The sequence below is a fragment of the Mixophyes fleayi genome, chromosome 1 (genome assembly GCF_038048845.1).
Source record: "Mixophyes fleayi isolate aMixFle1 chromosome 1, aMixFle1.hap1, whole genome shotgun sequence".
In the NCBI taxonomy this organism is placed as follows: domain Eukaryota; kingdom Metazoa; phylum Chordata; class Amphibia; order Anura; family Limnodynastidae; genus Mixophyes; species Mixophyes fleayi.
The window spans coordinates 131,716,342-131,736,987 of record NC_134402.1 but is presented as its reverse complement, the minus strand read 5'-3'; the positions used below and the strand labels follow the sequence as shown (position 1 = coordinate 131,736,987).

The window sequence follows — 20,646 nt, the reverse complement described above, 5'->3', positions numbered from 1 at the left end:
TTCAATTCTCGTCAGAAACGCCGAAAATCCGGCGGTCCGCGCACTATTACCGTTATTACGGTAACTGTGCGTGGAAAAACCGTTAATACGGTAATTTTCTCGCTGGATTTCAGCTCACAGCTCCGCGAGCTGAAATCCAGCTAACTATTACCATAATATCGGTTATAGTTTTTACGCGGCGCGGGAACGGAAGAATTGAATATGCCCCAAAGAACCTCTAATGAATGAATTACTAGACAGTATTCTCTTTGCATAACTTCTCTGAATTTTGTTTCTTCCTTCCCTGGAAATAGATATTGTACTTTTTCCCTGCAACTGCTCCTCAAGTTAATTTGGCTGATTGCTGCCTAACACATTCCTGTTACTTTACTTACTCTCTGTGGACATCAGTGCTGAGTCACAACTTCCCTCATTGCATTCCGCATTACTTCCTTACAGAGTATATATTCATTATGTATACCTGCTTTCTTTGAATTATTTTTTTTATATTACACTGTTATTATAATACTGTTATTCACTATTGATTTTTGCAGAGTGGTTTCACACCTTTACACATTGCTGCACACTATGGAAATGTAAATGTCGCTACGCTTCTGCTCAACAGAGGAGCCGCGGTGGACTTCACAGCAAGAGTAAGAATCCTTTTTTAACAGTTGTTGGAAGCTAGTTATGTTTCCTGTAATGAAGGATGAAATGTAAGTGTTCATAATGACAAAACGTGTGCTCACAATAACTTGTAAGTAAAGAAATTAAGAAACAATCTACTGTAATATCCTACTTTAAATATATCTGCAACAGCCTCAAAACAATCCTGCCGAAAGGTTAGATCTGCTGCAGGAAGATGGGAGAACCTATTTGGTCCCAGAAGAATGCGATTAGTGGTTACTAAGGAGCAAATAGGTTTCTAATTGTGACTATGCTTGTGTGATGTGTCAACACAAATGTATACCAATACAGTTGGTCAGTGCCGTAACTAGACATTTTGGTGCCCTGGGCGAGACTGGGCACCGGCGCCCCCCATCTATGTGGGAGTGGCATTTGACAAGTGGGTGTGGGCAACCTAATGTGGGTGTGGCTAGCACTTTACTGAAAGAATTTGTATATTATAATATATGACAAGGTAAAGTGTTTGAACCCCGAATGATACCTGTAACCTATGGGATAACCTAATGTGGCTGAAGATTGAATACATCCTCACAGTCTACGGGATATCCTACAGATAAGCCATTGAACAATTGGCTTCTGGTACGCATACATCTTCATTGGTGTGACCTGTTTATACCTTTTTGAACGTCATCTGGCTGTGTGTGACTTTCTATCCTATGAGCTATACATATCTATTTTAGATACTGTTGATACCCACATGGTGGGAAGCTCTGGCTCACTCATTTCTGGTGGTTTGGTTCCTTTTTGGGATTTTTTTACTTGCCATACTACACTATTGTGCGCCTCCTCTCATTTACTTTTAGATTTATTCCTGCTACACCGCTTGCTACAGAGGATTGGCAGCTGCCCGCACAGGGGAAGTGTCATATAAGAAGGAATCATCTTAAGACATTGGACTTTAATATTACTATACTGGTGCAGTGTCCTAGCGCCTTTTTGTATCTATTTTGTGTCATATATATTAGGGATGAGCGCACTCGGATTTCTGAAATCCGAGCCCACCCGAACGTTGCGGATCCGAGTCGGATCCGAGACAGATCCGGGTATTGGCGCCAAATTCAAAAGTGAAACTGAGGCTCTGACTCATAATCCCGTTGTCGGATCTCGCGATACTCGGATCCTATAAATTCCCCGCTAGTCGCCGCCATCTTCACTCGGGCATTGATCAGGGTAGAGGGAGGGTGTGTTAGGTGGTCCTCTGTGCTGTTTAGTTCTGTGCTGTTTAGTTCTGTGCTGTTTAGTTCTGTGCTGTTTAGTTCTGTGCTGTTTAGTGCTGTGCTGTGCTGTGCTGTTTAGTGCTGTGCTGTGCTGTGCTGTGTTCTGCAGTATCAGTCCAGTGGTGCTGTGTGCTGTGCTCTGTCCTTCTGAGGTCAGTGGTGCTGCTGGGTCCTGTGCTGTGTCCTGTTCAGTCCAGTGGTGCTGTGTCCTGTGCTCTGTGCTTCTAAGGGCATAGTTATTTCCCCAATATTCCCCTGTGTTTAAAAAAATAAAAAAAAGTTTTTTTAAAAAATACCAAAAACTACTTTAATATTTTTTAATTACCACAAAATTTTCACAACCAATCCTGCAGTATAAGCCCATTGGTACTGCAATATTACCAAGTTCACACATTCAGCAGTAAAAGTCCAGTGGTACTGCAATATTACAAAGTTTACACATTCTGCAGTATCAGTCCAGTGGTGCTGTGTCCTGTGCTCTGTCCTGCTGAGTTCCGTAGTGCTGCTGGGTCCTGTGCCGTGTCCTGTTCAGTCCAGTGGTGCTGTGTCCTGTGCTCTGTGCTTCTAAGGGCATAGTTATTTCCCCATTATTCCCAAGTTTTTAAAAAATAAAAAAAAAGTAAAAAAAAAATAAAAAATTTTAAAAAAAAAAAAATATATAATAATTATAACCAAATTTGCAAAACCAATCCAGCATTATAAGTCCATTGGTACTGCAATATTACCAAGTTCACACATTCTGCAGTATCAGTCCAGTGGTGCTGTGTCCTGTGCTCTGTCCTGCTGAGTTCCGTAGTGCTGCTGGGTCCTGTGCCGTGTCCTGTTCAGTCCAGTGGTGCTGTGTCCTGTGCTCTGTGCTTCTAAGGGCATAGTTATTTCCCCACTATTCCCAAGTTTTTTAAAAATAAGAAAAAAGTAAAAAAAAATAAAAAATTTAAAAAAAAAATAAAAAATAATAATTATAACCAAATTTGCAAAACCAATCCAGCAGTATAAGTCCATTGGTACTGCAATATTACCAAGTTCACACATTCTGCAGTATCTTGTGCTACATATAATGGAGACCAAAAATTTGGAGGATAAAGTAGGGAAAGATCAAGACCCACTTCCTCCTAATGCTGAAGCTGCTGCCACTAGTCATGACATAGACGATGAAATGCCATCAACGTCGTCTTCCAAGCCCGATGCCCAATCTCGTAGTACCGGGCATGTAAAATCCAAAAAGCCCAAGTTAAGAAAAAGTAGCAAAAAGAGAAACTTAAAATCATCTGAGGAGAAACGTAAAGTTGCCAATATGCCATTTACGACACGGAGTGGCAAGGAACGGCTTAGGCCCTGGCCCGTGTTCATGACTAGTGGTTCAGCTTCACCCACGGATCTTAGCCCTCCTCCTCCTCCCCCCCCCTACAAAAAATTGAAGAGAGTTATGCTGTCAGCAACAAAACAGCAAACAACTCTGCCTTCTAAAGAGAAATTATCACAAATCCCCAAGGCGAGTCGAAGGGTGTTGGTGGTTGTCAAGCCTGACCTTCCCATCACTGTACGGGAAGAGGTGGCTCGGGAGGAGGCTATTGATGATGTAGCTGGCGCTGTGGAGGAACTTGATGATGAGGATGGTGATGTGGTTATTGTAAATGAGGCACCAGGGGGGGAAACAGCTGATGTCCATGGGATGAAAAAGCCCATCGTCATGCCTGGTCAGAAGACCAAAAAATGCACCTCTTCGGTCTGGAGTTATTTTTATCCAAATCCAGACAACCAATGTATGGCAATATGTAGCTTATGTAAAGCTCAAATAAGCAGGGGTAAGGATCTTGCCCACCTAGGAACATCCTCCCTTATACGTCACCTGAATAACCTTCATAGTTCAGTGGTTAGTTCAGGAACTGGGGCTAGGACCCTCATCGGTACAGGGACACCTAAATCCCGTGGTCCAGTTGGATACACACCAGCAACACCCTCCTCGTCAACTTCCTCCACAATCTCCATCAGATTCAGTCCTGCAGCCCAAGTCAGCAGCCAGACTGAGTCCTCCTCAATACGGGATTCATCCGAGGAATCCTGCAGCGGTACGCCTACTACTGCCACTGCTGCTGTTGCTGCTGTTAGTCGGTCATCTTCCCAGAGGGGAAGTCGTAAGACCGCTAAGTCTTTCACCAAACAATTGACCGTCCAACAGTCGTTTGCCATGACCACCAAATACGATAGTAGTCACCCTATTGCAAAGCGTATAACTGCGGCTGTAACTGCAATGTTGGTGTTAGACGTGCGCCCGGTGTCCGCCATCAGTGGAGTGGGATTTAGAGGGTTGATGGAGGTATTGTGTCCCCGGTACCAAATCCCCTCGAGATTCCACTTCACTAGGCAGGCGATACCAAAAATGTACAGAGAAGTACGATCAAGTGTCCTCAGTGCTCTTAAAAATGCGGTTGTACCCACTGTCCACTTAACCACGGACATGTGGACAAGTGGTTCTGGGCAAACGAAGGACTATATGACTGTGACAGCCCACTGGGTAGATGCATCCCCTTCCGCAGCAACAGCAACAGCTGCATCAGTAGCAGCATCTACAAAATGGCTGCTCATGCAAAGGCAGGCAACATTGTGCATTACAGGCTTTAATAAGAGGCACAACGCTGACAACATATTAGAGAAAATGAGGGAAATTATCTCCCAGTGGCTTACCCCACTTAGACTCTCATGGGGATTTGTGGTGTCAGACAATGCCAGTAACATTGTGCGGGCATTAAATATGGGCAATTTCCAGCACGTCCCATGTTTTGCCCACACCATTAATTTGGTGGTGCAGCATTACCTCAAGAGTGACAGGGGTGTGCAGGAGATGCTTGCGGTGGCCCGCAAAATTGCTGGACACTTTCGGCATTCAGCCAGTGCCTACCGCAGACTAGAGGCACATCAAAAAAGCATGAACCTGCCCTGCCATCACCTCAAACAAGAGGTTGTGACGCGCTGGAACTCCACCCTCTATATGCTGCAGAGGATGGAGGAGCAGCAAAAGGCCATTCAGGCCTACACAGCCACCTACGACATAGGCAAAGGAGTGGGGATGCGCCTGAGTCAAGCGCAGTGGAGACTGATTTCCGTGTTGTGCAAGGTTCTGCAGCCATTTGAACTTGCCACACGAGAAGTCAGTTCCGACACTGCCAGCTTGAGTCAGGTCATTCCCCTGATCAGGCTGTTGCAGAAGCAGCTGGAGAAAGTGAGGGAGGAGCTGGTAAGCCATTGCGATTACAGCAAGCATGTAGCTCTTGTGGATGTAGCCCTTCGTACGCTTTGCCAGGATCCGAGGGTGGTCACTCTTTTAAAGTCAGAGGAATACATTCTGGCCACCGTGCTCGATCCTCGGTTTAAAGCGTATGTTGTGTCCCTGTTTCCGGCGGACACAAGTCTACAGCGGTGCAAAGACCTGCTGGTCAGGAGATTGTCCTCTGAAGAGGACCGTGACATGCCAACAGCTCCACCCTCATTTTCTTCCACATCTATGGCTGCGAGGAAAAAGCTCAGTTTTCCCAAAAGAGGCACTGGCGGGGATGCTGATAACATCTGGTCCGGACTGAAGGACCTGCCAACCATTGCAGACATGTCTACTCTCGCTGCATTGGATGCTGTGACAATAGAAAAAATTGTGGATGATTACTTTGCTGACACCATCCAAGTAGACATGTCAGACAGTCCATATTGTTACTGGCAGGAAAAAAAGGCAGTTTGGAAGCCCCTGTACAAACTGGCTCTATTTTACCTGATTTGTCCCCCCTCCAGTGTGTACTCGGAAAGAGTTTTTAGTGCAGCGGGGAACCTGGTCAGTGAGCGGCGAAGGAGGTTGCTTCCTCACAACGTTGAAAAAATGATGTTTATAAATATGAATAATCAATTCCTCAATGAAGTACAGCACTGCCCTCCAGATACTACAGAGGGACCTGTGGTTGTGGAGTCCAGCGGGGACGAATTGATAATGTGTGATGAGGAGGAAGTAGACACTGTAGGGGGAGAGGAATCAGAGGTTGAGGATGAGGACGACATCTTGCCTCAGTAGAGCCTGTTTAGTCTGTACAGGGAGAGATGAATAGCTTTTTTGGTGTGGGGGCCCAAACAAACCAATCATTTCAGTCAAAGTTGTTTGGTAGGCCCTGTCGCTGAAATGATTGGTTTGTTAAAGTGTGCATGTCCTATTTCAACAACATACCTCTCAACTGCAGCTCATCCCTCCTCTGCGGGGATAATGTCTCCTGTGCTCTGACACGTCACTCTGTGTACTCTCAGCCTCAGGATCTGACACTACAGCTACCATGCCTCTTGTAGCAGCCCTCACTCCAGGGCCTCTTCCATGTGCAGTGTCCCCCTCTCTCTTGGGTTCACTATAGTGGCATGGAGTTCTCCCCCTCATCCAGGGCACACATTCCTTGCCCTGGCTCAGTCACCACGCTCAGACTTCCAGGCAATGCTGGGGGAGCCTGGGAGCTTCCACCCCAGGTCCCCAGCTACAACTCTCCTCTCCTGTGTCTTCTCTCTCTTTCTGACACTTTAAAGATCGTGCCTTTAAATGAAAAAGTCAGTCTTCATTGCACGACTATGTGCAAGTGCAACAGGGACATTTTTTTGGGTTTACAAAGTCAAACAATAACACTTCGACCCTGTCTGTCTGGGGTCTCTCAATGACGAATTGTCTGTAGCATGTTTGGAGGAGGTATTGTGGCCCCGGTACCAAATTGTGTACCGGGGCCACCACACTACGCAGTCAAGATACTTGTTTGGTGGAATTCAGACCAGTTGAGGGTTTTATTATTATATTGTGTGGACCACTCTATCTATACCACACTACAACTCTATACCACTCTATTTCCTACTTTAATTCTATTTAATTCTATTTCCTACTTTAATTCTATTACTAATTAATTACCATAAAGAGGAACAAAAAAAACCAATTTTACCAAAAGTATAATATGACTTAGACTTACAAACACTACACTTTAAAGATCGTGCCTTTAAATGAAAAAGTCAGTCTTCATTGCACGACTATGTGCAACAGGGACATTTTTTTGGGTTTACAAAGTCAAACAATAACACTTCGACCCTGTCTGTCTGGGGTCTCTCAATGACGAATTGTCTGTAGCATGTTTGGAGGAGGTATTGTGGCCCCGGTACCAAATTGTGTACCGGGGCCACCACACTACGCAGTCAAGATACTTGTTTGGTGGAATTCAGACCAGTTGAGGGTTTTATTATTATATTGTGTGGACCACTCTATCTATACCACACTACAACTCTATACCACTCTATTTCCTACTTTAATTCTATTTAATTCTATTTCCTACTTTAATTCTATTACTAATTAATTACCATAAAGAGGAACAAAAAAAACCAATTTTACCAAAAGTATAATATGACTTAGACTTACAAACACTACACTTTAAAGATCGTGCCTTTAAATGAAAAAGTCAGTCTTCATTGCACGACTATGTGCAACAGGGACATTTTTTTGGGTTTACAAAGTCAAACAATAGCACTTCGACCCTGTCTGTCTGGGGTCTCTCAATGACGAATTGTCTGTAGCATGTTTGGAGGAGGTATTGTGGCCCCGGTATCAAATTGGGTACCGGGGCCACCCCACTATGCAGTCCAGATACTTGTTTGGTGGAATTCCGACACGTGGAGGGTTTTTTAATTATATTGTGGCCTCGGTACCAAATTGTGTACCGGGGCCACCACACTACGCAGTCAAGATAGATAGATGCGTATTGCGTATCATAGATAAAGTACATTCAGTGGTGTGGGGCAAATTGAAAAATATTCCAAATGCACTGACATTATCAAAAACAAGAGGTTGTCACACGCTAAAACTCCAACATGTATATGATGGAGAGGATGGAGGAGCAGCCGTATGTGTAGTGTAATGCAGATCTGTTGAAGGTTTTTTATATATTTTATTGTGGTGCCCAGTGCCCACTCCTCTACGCAGTCCAGATACATTTATTGGTGCGAATCATAAAAGTTCAGGGTTTTTAATATATATTGTGGTGACCCACTCCTCTACGCAGTCCAGGTACATTTATTGGTGCGATTCATAAAAGTTCAGGGTTTTTAAGATATCTTGTGGTGACCCACTCCTATACGCAGTCCAGGTACATTTATTGGTGCGAATCATAAAAGTTCAGGGTTTTTAAGATATTGTGGTGACCCACTCCTCTACGCAGTCCAGGTACAATTATTGGTGCGAATCATAAAAGTTCAGGGTTTTTAAGATATTGTGGTGACCCACTCCTCTACGCAGTCCAGGTACAATTATTGGTGCGAATCATAAAAGTTCAGGGTTTTTAAGATATTGTGGTGACCCACTCCTCTACGCAGTCCAGGTACAATTATTGGTGCGAATCATAAAAGTTCAGGGTTTTTAAGATATTGTGGTGACCCACTCCTCTACGCAGTCCAGGTACAATTATTGGTGCGAATCATAAAAGTTCAGGGTTTTTAAGATATTGTGGTGACCCACTCCTCTACGCAGTCCAGGTACAATTATTGGTGCGAATCATAAAAGTTCAGGGTTTTTAAGATATTGTGGTGACCCACTCCTCTACGCAGTCCAGGTACATTTATTGGTGCGAATCATAAAAGTTCAGGGTTTTTAAGATATTGTGGTGACCCACTCCTCTACGCAGTCCAGGTACATTTATTGGTGCGATTCATAAAAGTTCAGGGTTTTTAATATATATTGTGGTGACCCACTCCTCTACGCAGTCCAGAAAGATACCTTGTTGCAACGTTTTGGACTAATAACTATATTGTGAGGTGTTCACAATACACTGTAAATTAGTGGAAATGCTTGTTATTGAATGTTATTGAGGTTAATAATAGCCTAGGAGTGAAAATAAGCCCAAAAACTTGATTTTTAAACTTTTTATGTTTTTTTCAAAAAAAATCCGAATCCAATACCTTAAATCCGAACCGAGACCTTTCGTCAAGTGTTTTGCGAGACAAATCCGAACCTCAAAAATAACGAAAATCCGGATCCAAAACACAAAACACGAGACCTCAAAAGTCGCCGGTGCACATCCCTAATATATATATATATATATGGTAATAATTGGTAGATGTTATTCTATAAATAACGTGGTTTACTAGAGTCCCACTTTCCAACTGGGCGGGGGTGATGGAGGCCAGGTGGCTGCCATTGGGAGCTGTCTGTCACTGGCTCTTGTAATGGGACGGGGGTTGGGGGTGCAGCTATGAGACCCCCTCATACAATAACTCTGGACAGCTGTGAGGGGCAGCTAGGATTCTTCTCATACCGGCCAGCCAGCTCCTGTGACAGCTCAGCAACACCTGGGGACAGCCAGTAACAGCCCTGTAGGGCTAGAGGGGGACACTATCTCACTTCAAGGATTAGCCCAAGGGGGCGCAGCCGCCCGATACCTGCCTTCGTGCCCAGAGGAATCGCCGCTCTAATTCAGCTCTCCTACAAGCAACAATCCATTCCCGGCAATGCAGTGGAACGCATGTGCGTTCCAACAACAGGAAGTTCGGCATTTGGAACGCAAATGCGTTCCAAATGCCGAACTTCCTGCTTTCACATGCATTCCACTGCATTGCCGGGAATGGATTGTTGCACCGCCCGCACCGCCGTCGTTACGGCTCTGTGGTTGGTCATATCTTAACCAGACAGTAGAATAGATTCAAAATACTTGCGGAACCTGTAAGAGTAGTCCAGAGCATAAATAACATGTACTCAATAGCAATATAATAGGATCTGTATGCATCTATTTGTGGATAGATGCACCCGCTGCACCCACTTTATGGAACTTTATGAAATTCACTCCCTCGCACCACAAGACTTTCCTCTAGTCTTCAAACCTTCAAGCGTTCTCTGAAAACCCACCTCTTCAGACAAGCTTATAATATTCCTCTACCACCCTCTTAATCTCCCTAGGTTACCCTATTACCACCCTCTACACAGTTAACACAAGATAACAACCCTGTGACTGAGCATACAGCCTACTAAATATTTTGTAACTTTTGCATTCTAGCTGGACAAATATTCAATATGATGTAGCACGTACCCTTGTGTATCAAACCATTGTCCCATAGATTGTAAGCTTGTGTGCAGGGCCCTCTTACCTTTCTGTATGTATGTATTACCCAGTATTGTTTTATTACTGTTTGTTCCCAATTGTAAAGCGCTACGGAATCTGCTGGCGTACATAAATAAATGTTGATGATGGTTAAGGTCCTCTGCTCATGGGTTGGAACCTTGCACACCTATACAGTATCATTAGGTCTTCTTTACATAAGTATGGAAGCACAGGCAAAATACCAACTGTCATCTGATGCTTCTTAAAAAGGGTTTCAGAAACAAGCACCAAGCTTAATAAGTTTATCAGCAGGGGAGGTCTGACAAATTTAGCCCAGTGGCAATCTATTAGGAATGTTTTGAAGGAAAAAAAAATGCAGGTGGCCCAGTGATCCAGCCCAAGGTAGTCCACCATGGGACTGGCCCAGGGGGCAGATGCCCCCCTGCCCCTCAGCCCAGCTTGCTCCTGGCCTAAAGCCTGAGAGCAACATCTTGACTACAAGCAACCCAGGGAGAGAAATTCAAAACCTCACACAATAGAGAATCTTGTGTTGACATCACCCTGCTAAGACATGACCTTGATAAAATAAGGCCCCACACTGCCAGAGTAGAGTGTCACATCTGGAAGATAACTAAACTGCAATAAATAAACCTGTAGCAGCCACCAGGAAGAATTATTTTACCCTCTTAAATAAAATTGAAGACCTGAAGAACAGGTTGCGAAGGAACAATTGGTGCCTTGTGGGATTTCCTGAACGTCCCGGATTATTGATAATGTAAAGATGCCATTCTTTTATGGACACCAAGGAATTTTAAGATTGTCTGGATGCAAGAAATTCATGATCTCCATCAGCATCTACCTGTCGTGGACTGGCAGATATTTCATTGTGATGAAGTCGGTCTTATCTTGCAAGTATTGTGCTCAAGTGGCTATACATGGATATGGAGTGCTGAGTGGTATATTATCTTGTGGCTTCGCTAGGTAGTTGTCAGATTCTCTTGCACATGTACCTAATGGTTTTTTTTTAGCTAGAGAATATAAAGCTTCTTAGGTTGGGGTTGAGATGCAGACTGCGGTGAGGGAGTTTGAAATTGTTTACCTGTTCACACTGTTATTAACTACCAAGCAACGTTTTTATTAACTGTGCAATGCAACAAACAAATCTATATGGTTCAAAAGATGTATTTGTGCATTTTATGCTGACCCGAAGTGACATCACCACAGGCAAAATTAAAGGGACAAAAGGTTTAACCTTGATAGAGGATACTGGTGTAATGGGTGGTGCTCATTTGTATCTTTGCTTAAAGTAGACATGTGTACCTAAAGATATATGACTAGTATAAACCCCAGCACTAATATATTCATGTAATGTCAAACAAAGGGATAAATAATGAAGTTACGAAGGCTATAGCCTCCCTTGGGGTCATAAGCTTAGAATGTAATAAACATAACCTCATTCCAATTGTTGAGTATATTAAAGGGAAAGTAACTACATGGGCCAAATTCCCACTTTCCTTAGTGGATAGAATAATTTGTTCTAAATTACGCATTTGTAAACTCCCCAATCTGTCTCCACGCCATTAACTAATCAATGGTATTGCCCTTTATCTGAACTGATGGCTTTGTAACCAGACTTCACTCTCGAGAAGGCTACTCTGGCTTTACCTTAATGTTACCATTACTTTCTAGCTGTAAAACCTAGCATGTTTGCTACTATTTACAATAATATTCATTCATATCTAGTGACTTTAACACTGGAAGTGCAATGATGAGATCAATTAGCAGTCCTCCTGTTACTAAAATTATTGACACTCCAGAATTGTACAGAGCACAAGATTCCCTGCAGCAATCTCATATATTATACCTAGTTCAGACATGCCTTTTATGGTGTATTTTAAAGGTAAGCAATAATGGTATGCTCAGGGCCTGATTAAGGGTTCTGGCCGCCCTAGGCTAATACGGCCGCAGCGCCCCCCCCCCCCCCCCCCTCCTCCGAATATATAGGTGTATAGGAACACTCCTGAATATGAATGTTCAGGTGTATTCTCCAGCATTCAAATTTAGACAGATTGTGCCATTGTCTCTTACCTGTTCTTGCTCTTCTCTCTTGCAGCTTTGTTATCCTCTCGCTGGCTTCTGGAAAGTTGGCATCCTGTTTTGAAAATGCAAAAATGTATTATAATGCAAACCCTGAATGATTAGGCCCTTTAGTTAAAACAAAACACTCCATTATGGCCAGCTAAAAGTACCCCATTGGACAGGCATATATAAGCAATATCTGAATATTTGTTGTCAATCAAATACAAACCTCTACCAGCCCCATCTCACTAATATTTAGTATTCTAGTGATTGCTGAGACCACCCATGTGACCACCACACAATCATGAGATTCTGCCCCCCAAAGCTGCTGTATTTTTTAAATACCCCCTGCAGCCATTTTCCTTAACCACAACCCCCCCACAGCCATTTTCCTTAACCCCTGCTGCAGCCATTTTCTTTACCTCCCATCCTGCATCCATCCCCCTTGCAGCTATTTTCCTTACCTCCACTCTGCTAGCTAGCTATCCCCCCCTGTCACATCAAAACTCCCCCAGTCACATATATCAGCCCCCCTCCTCTGCCCTCCTTCATACATATCAACCTCTCTCCCTCCCTATAGATTTTCATGGAGCCCCCCCTCCCACCCTATAGATTTGTATGACAGTCCCACTCTCCCTCCCTATACATATGCATGACAGTCCCCCCTCTCCCTCCCTATAGATATGCAGGGTAGTTCCCCCCCTCTCTATAGATATGCAGGGCAGTCCCCCCCCCCTATAGATATGCAGGGCAGTCGTCCCCCCCCCTCCCTATAGATATGCAGGGCAGTTCCCCCCCCCTATAGATATGCAGGGCAGTTCCCCCCCCCCTCCCTATACATATGCAGGGCAGTTCCCCCCCCCTCCCTATTGATATGCAGGGCAGTTCCCCCTCCCTCCCTATAGATATGCAGGGCAGTTCCCCCCCCTCCCTATAGATATGCAGGGCAGTTCCCCCCCTCCCTATAGATATGCAGGGCAGTTCCCCCCTTCAATTACCTGTAGTTGTGCCAGCGTCGCTCCTCTCCTCAGATCAGCAGATAGGAAGTGAAGACGTCCTGCTTCCTGTCTGCTGCACAGCAACAGGCAGCCTGGCGATTGGCTGTGTGTTGCTAACCACTGACCACCATTGCTTTTGATTGTCGATCCCTCCACCCCCCCGCGGCGACCCCCCCCTCCCCCACCCCGAAAAAAAAAATGAATGAAGAAAAAAAAAAAAATTTTTAAAAAAAAAATTATTATTATTTTTTTTTTTAAAATACCCACAGGGCAGCGCCCCCCGGGACCCAGCGCCCCAGGCTGCAGCCTGGTCAGCCTAGTGGTTGATCAGGCCCTGAGTATGCTTACCATTTACTGACTTATCTAAACTTATGTCTGCAGCTTGCTTAGTAGAACACAATATTTAACGTAACCAAAGTTTAATTCCCTATGGGAGGATGAGGTAGGCCTCATAAGTAACAAAAAATGGGAGGAAGTCCTAGAGCTGCCTTTAACCAGCTATTTCAACTAGCATTTATCCATAACATTTGTTACATGACTCAAAGATTGTGTAAAATGAGGAGGCTAACTGCGAGAGATGCCTCCGAGCGGAGGATAACTTCATTCACCAGTAATGGTATTGTGCACACTTTCTTTGATTCTGGAAAAACATATGGAACACGCTGAAAGGTATTTTGGAAAAAGGATTACCATTTAATCATTGGTTGGGTTTGTTGGGCATGCTGAAGGATACAAAAGTTCTTACTTCCAAATGCTAAATTAATCATAATGTAAAAAGATGGAGGTGGACTGCCATTCCTTCATACAACAGTGAATGTACTTAATAAATAAGGAGTTGCCACTTTATAAATTGGTGTATTATCACAAAAACTGCCTTTCATGGGGCTTATGGGTACAGAGCCCTCTCCTAATAGGATGGTGGCTCAGCAAGCACAGATATGTAATAAGAATGATAGTCATGTTAGTGAGAGGTTTAAAAATATTTTTAATAGGTTTTCTAAATATTTACCACACTGCAAAAAATCATATGTTTCACTGTAAGATTTATGAGATAAAATGATATGTTCTTGTTATCTCAAATACTATATTACCATTTTGATGGATTGCGCAGGTTGTGTTAATGAATTCATAATTGTAGAGACAAGGAGAGGCAGGTGGGCAAGGTAGGAAGCACTTGGGCCTTCCTTGGCAGTCTGGGGGCAGATGGGGCACTGGCCCCATCCGGGACCTCAGTTTAGTTACACTAAAGCCCAGACAAAGTGATTGCATGGACCAACAGACTTTTGTATAGGCTGTGTGCACAGCCGCGAGGGAGCTTGCACTGTTGCACACGCTGAGGTCACATGTGCAACCTGAGAGAGGATAGGAAGCAGCATGCAATGGTTATAAATGCTTTTCTGTTTTGTACACTGTTGTTACTCAATGAAAAATATTTAAAACATAAATATAATACATATTTACTGCTACTAAAGTTAGTTCTTTTAGTCCTAAGTTTAGTTGTTCTTTTATTTAACACCTTTTTGATGGGTTGAATTTATTATGCCTTTAACCAATAGAAAATTGTCACTAGTAAAAAAAAAAAGCACATTCACACAAGACTAGCTCTACAATATTTACCCTTGACAAAATGTGTATGTATGTATTTCCTTTGTTATATACAAGGATACTCTTCCCTAGTATATCATTGTACTTTATTTAATGTAAGACTTACGGGTAAAACCTCTTACACTTCATTGCTCTGCCTGCTGAATGCCAGGGTAGCACTAGAGGGAGGATGGGTTCATTTGTCAACGCAGACAGCCAAAATGGGTACTTTAGGTTAAAGAGTCAATGTAGCATGTCCTCCCACTGAAATATTCATTTTATTAACACTGAAGGATAATTTTTGAACAATGTAGAAACCTCTCAATTGTTGGTTTCTTTTTCTAAACTGTGTTAGGAAAATAACAGAATGTGATTGGTTTGTGTAGGTTACAGCATCATTTTTGCATAATTACCGAACATGTTTTAGGATGCTACATGAATTACAAATAACCAAATACTTATACTAATAATTTCAATATAGTAGTATTATGCAGCAATAGTAAATCATACCTATGATAAAATGAGAAAGATAGCGAGACAATGAAAATTGTAAAGCATCTAAGTATTACATTTAAGTAGGCTATGGAGGGTTCTAGAATTGGTTGCTCAATGTGGCTCTGACATTTGTCTTTGCATTTGGTGTATAAGTAGTTCATGCAATTAAATGTAAAAAAATGCATATTTAAAGAATAAGCAAATATAAAAACATAGCTTAGCATTAAAATAAAACATTCATAATATGAAGCAGTCCACATTGAAATAACACGTTTCTACATTTTTTTATTGACATTAACTGTAACTAACTACTATTTAAAATATGTGCAACAAGTGTACAAATGTATGGTAAGGAAGCCCATTACCTCATGCTAACTATGTCAACAAGATAAGAGATTTAAATGTTGTTGCAGGTAAAGATGCACTTAGTAGTGTGGATTAAGCCAAGGTGAACATTTGTTCATCAGTAATTATCACCTCATTCTCCATCATTAATCATTAGCCTCCTTTTATCATCATACTTCATTAACCTCTTCTCATCAGCATTCCCCTTTAACTCACTCATCCTCATAATATCATCCACCTGACCACCCTTCAGCTCACTCACCTGGGTCATTGCTATGTTACAAAGGGGAAATCCTCATCCCCCCTGAGCACGTGTCGAACCCTGCACCCACTCCTACTTGATCAGAAAGGAACTGAAATTACACTGTACCCTAGGAGTAAGTCTAGATGTGTTGCTCCATAACAGTTAAATGTACAGCTTCAGTCAGGCTTGCAATAATGGAGATTGAAGCTGTACATCTGCTCTTGGTTTATTAGCTTATTAAGAACCGATTCACTTACTTGTTTTCAAGACAAGACAAATAATGGGTGGATAAGTGTTGCTCTTATCAGGGTATAGAACTTAAACTTCCAATTTCTTTACCCTCTCCCCTCCCTGTCTCTATACCCTCTCCCCTCTCTGTCTCTATACCCTCTCCCCTCTCTGTCTCTATACCCTCTCCCTTCCCTGTCTCTATACCCTCTCCCTTCCCTGTCTCTGTACCCTCTCCCCTCCCTGTCTCTGTACCCTCTCCCCTCCCTGTCTCTGTACCCTCTCCCCTCCCTGTCTCTATACCCTCTCCCTTTCCTGTCTCTATACCCTCTCCCTTCCCTGTCTCTATACCCTCTCCCTTCCCTGTCTTTATACCCTCTCCCTTCCCTCTATATACCCTCTCCCCTCTCTGTCTCTATACCCTCTCCCTTCCCTGTCTCTGTACCCTCTCCCCTCCCTGTCTCTGTACCCTCTCCCCTCCCTCTCTCTATACCCTCTCCCCTCCCTGTCTCTCTTTCACTCTCTGTTTTAGCTCTGTTAAAGTTTATTGACTCTTTATTATTTTCCTTCATACAGAGCACTATATAGTTTTCCTTTTCATCTCACAAGTGATTAAGGGAACTTATATATATTCTCCATTCTTTTCACCTTTGCTCAACTAATCAGTGGGAGAACTTCTGCCGCTGGTCCAGAGCATGGCGGTGAGGGGACTTGGCAATTCCGGTCCACACTCGCAAGAACACGCTCTTCCGTACAACACGGGGGCCAGCGCATGTATAGAGGATCAGAGTGGGGGCTTTGGAAGTGTGGACTGGCATTGCAGAAAATGTGGTCATGAGAGTAACCTATATAATACAGTTAAACAGTTCAGTGTTACCGCTATGGTCTCTTAGGGCTATATTCAATTAGCTTTCCCGTTTGCGGTAATGCGCGCTACCATGAAAAGTGTGCAGTATTGCCAGTAATACGGTACCTCAATAACGCAGATTTTCATTCGCAACCCTATGGGGTGTGCAAGAAAATCCACATTATTGCGGTACCGTGGATTGCCTTCGCGGCCCGTTTCAGCCTGTTACCGTGGACCGGAAACCTAATTGAATTCCCCCTTAATGTCCTTTTCTTCTTCTCCTCACACCGCCCAGTGCACACAGGGCACACTTATTTTAATAATTTATTTTAATTAAAGTGTATCTGTCACTTTCACATTATGCAGACAAAGCCTTGTATGCAGCTTATAAGTTTACTAGTACCCAATAGCACTGCCTGATTGATATTCACAAGATTCTGGTTTATAGTGAATTGAATGGCTACATGCTGAGTAGTTCAGACCACAGAATGGATGCTTCCGCTGTGTGTCTACTTGAAAAGGAAAGAAATTATGAACATTTACAATGCACATTTAACATGAACATGGGCTCTTTGATATGTATGACACATAACCTCTTTATTTTATACTATATCCTATTTCTCTGATTATTTCTATTTGTAATTGGAAAATCTAATCATAATATGAATCTAACAAATGACTGGCACAGTGTCCTCTCACCCATACGTGTGCTATATATCCTAACTATTTGTAATATGTCATAGTAAAATATTATTCTGGATATGTTGTTTAATTACACATCTATCAAGTTAACTACAGATTAGTCATATCACCACATATAATATCACAATATATTTATTTGAAACTTTATCTTTTTATTCCTCTGGTGATGCAGAATGGGATTACACCCTTACACGTGGCTTCCAAAAGAGGAAATACAAATATGGTGAAGTTATTGCTAGATCGTGGAGGCCAAATTGATGCCAAAACCAGGGTAAGATGTAATACAAAGTATTTATAACTATGACTGTTTTCTAAACAAATTTCCATTTCTAATTCTGCTAGAAAATCCAAACCTGTTGCACCATTATTCTGTGGCTTTTTCAGTGAGTTATTTTGCATGAAATGTGATTCTTGCAAAATACGAAGCCACAAATTAGTGGAGATGTGTTTGGTTTAACTGAAAATCCAATGGATAAGTGGGAGAAACCTCCACATAGGTATTTGCCTTGCACCCTACAACTTCTCTCTTCCTCGTCATCAACAACCAAATGGGCCCCTGGCTTCTGTACTACACCACTACCAACAGGACACCAAGACACCACTCTGATATTGTGAGAGGGAATGACCTGTTGTGTGATTATTACCTTGTGATTAAGTGAGGTCATGGCTATATGTATCAGGACCAGTGTCATGATATGAGAAGAAGAACGTAGACACGAGGGAAGCCAATGACTGAAAGATAGTGCAGAGCAGGGTGCCCCAACTGAACAGTGTAGTAATGCACAGTTCCTAACAAACTGGTGAAGAGAGATTGTACCATTAAATCTAATAAGAATTATAATGAAATAAGGTTCATATATTCAACGCGCTTCCGTTAAGGTCCTCTCTTAACATGTATGTTCATTTTTAATGTGCTTTTTTAATGTCTGAAATTTTCCTATTACTTCCCTACCAAATTATCATCCAAGTTCTTGCTGTTTAATATATTTGGTCTAGACACATCTGGTGGGAAGTGGGTACTCCAGACGCCAATTTAGCATGCATTGAGCACAGTTTTCCAAGCACAATGAAGAATGAATAATTTTCTAAAGCTGACAGTGTTTTGGAGTTACTTAAATAATTTAGCACATAATGAAGATATAAATCTGTTCAGGAATTAATTATAAATGAAAAAGTTATATCCAGTCTCCTGAAAATAAGGAATCTTTAAATAATTTATAATCTGAATCTGCTTTTCCACTTTAATTTTAATGGATTGTTTTACGAAAATGTATAAAGCCTGTATTATTTATATTGGGGAAAAAAATAATAAACAGGTTAATTTAATAAACTAACATAGTTAAAATGCTAGTATATATTCTTCTAAATAAATGTCAATTAGTTCTTAAAGGATATATAATCACCCCCTTACCCCCCTAAAAAAAACACAAACCACATATGAAACAGTGTTTACCCTGAACTTTTATTGCAGCTATCTTAAAAAGAAAATGTAATGGATTCCTCCATTATAAATTGCCAATGCAGTTCCCCCAGATCTTTGTGTCTAAAATAATGCTGTACAGAGCCAAAAGATCAAATGGTAAACTATATTATCATGTATCAAAAATTGAAAGAATACGGGACTGTATTTTATTCTATATTCCAAGGTGACTCAGAAACAGTTGTTAATAAGGGGATGAATGTTGTAGAACCACTGACCATTACTTTAAAAGGTGTAAAATGTGATGGGTATAGTGTGAATCAAACTCTAATGGACATAGTGAGGCAGGTTGTACACTTTATATAAGAGTATTGTTTATTACTAAAAAATAATTAAAAATGTCCAGGTCCATAGGTATCAGAAGTCTACAGCTTATTGTACAAAACAGCCATGTTTTTGTAATGCTTGTTGAATGTATTATAGTTTTGCTGAGTTATTTCAGATCATGATACAAGCTTATACGTTGAAGTCATTACTAGAATGACTGACTGGCATTAGTAATACGATGACATTCCTGTTCTGTGCAGTGAAAGCTTTTATATTACTGGAGAGCGTCAATGCTATTATACATTACATTAGAACACTATATTGAGTTTCCAATTGTGAACAGCTGATTAATTATGTCTAAAACACCTTCCATCCTGGCTTTTATAATGGAGTAACTTGTTGCTTCTGTGGTCTTGTCTAGCACCACTGGCCTGTAGAAAATACTGTTGCGTGGGGTGGTATTCTATGCAATTAATGTTAAACAATCGAGAGCCTAACTTTTCTCTATAAGGCCTAGTACATGCAGGCGTTAATTTTATGAATATAATAAGTGTTGCCATCAGCGTTCACAAGCATTTGCTCTTGGTACAATGTCATACAGTACTATTGGAGTGCTCATTATGTACATAGTGCACTATGCTGCAGCTTGATGAACATACTTATAATGCTCTGTTAAACATGAGGACAAAGTACAGGTGTTTTATACAAAACCCTTTTAGCTAGCATTGATTTTCTAAACCCGTATCTGTGAGCCCTCACTGTTATATAACGCTAGAAAATATAAGCTTAACTGGCTTATCTGAGTTTGTTCTTTGCCTCCTGCCGTCACTGTTTATGATGTGAACATTTTCAGTTTATATTTTAACTACTGAAACCTACATTTAGGTAAAGATCTGTATGAACATAAACAAGTTAGTAAACCCCTTGTTTAGTACATAGTAGCACAAAATATAAAGCAATGTGTTTAGTAAAACTTGCATAAGGGCATGTACAAACCTATAAGTGCACTCCGTTTACACAGTTATTTGGCAAAATATTCATTACCTCAAACTTGCAAAGCTGAAACTAACCTGAAATTCCTCACCGATGTTGTCATTGTGATGGTGAAATAGATATACATGGTGTAGGTTTATAGATAAAAAGAGGAATGATTGGCGTCTGTATTTTATTTATGCTTGGAGTGTGCTCATTTAACTGGATGAATTCCTAATGGCGTCCTGGTTTGTCCTTCTGTTTCAGGATGGACTTACACCACTACATTGTGCAGCACGGAGTGGACACGACCCAGCTGTGGAACTGCTTCTAGAGAGAGGAGCTCCACTACTTGCAAGGACAAAGGCATATACTCATTTTTACACTTCCACTGGATATTGAAAAATAGAGGCTGCATTTAAAGCTCCAGACCGAATA

At 41.9% G+C, this 20,646-nt stretch overlaps 1 protein-coding gene across 22 annotated transcripts in view; it reads left to right on the top strand.

Annotated features, from left to right (window-relative positions):
• Window positions 1-20,646, top strand: part of ANK2 (ankyrin 2) — a 202,091-nt gene that overhangs the window by 63,197 nt on the left and 118,248 nt on the right. For all 22 annotated transcript variants that reach the window (XM_075200369.1, XM_075200386.1, XM_075200383.1 and 19 more), the window contains 3 exons: window positions 534-632; window positions 17,662-17,760; window positions 20,476-20,574. In XM_075200369.1, coding sequence (XP_075056470.1) covers window positions 534-632; window positions 17,662-17,760; window positions 20,476-20,574 — 297 coding nt within the window. The remainder of the gene's footprint in view (window positions 1-533; window positions 633-17,661; window positions 17,761-20,475; window positions 20,575-20,646) is intronic.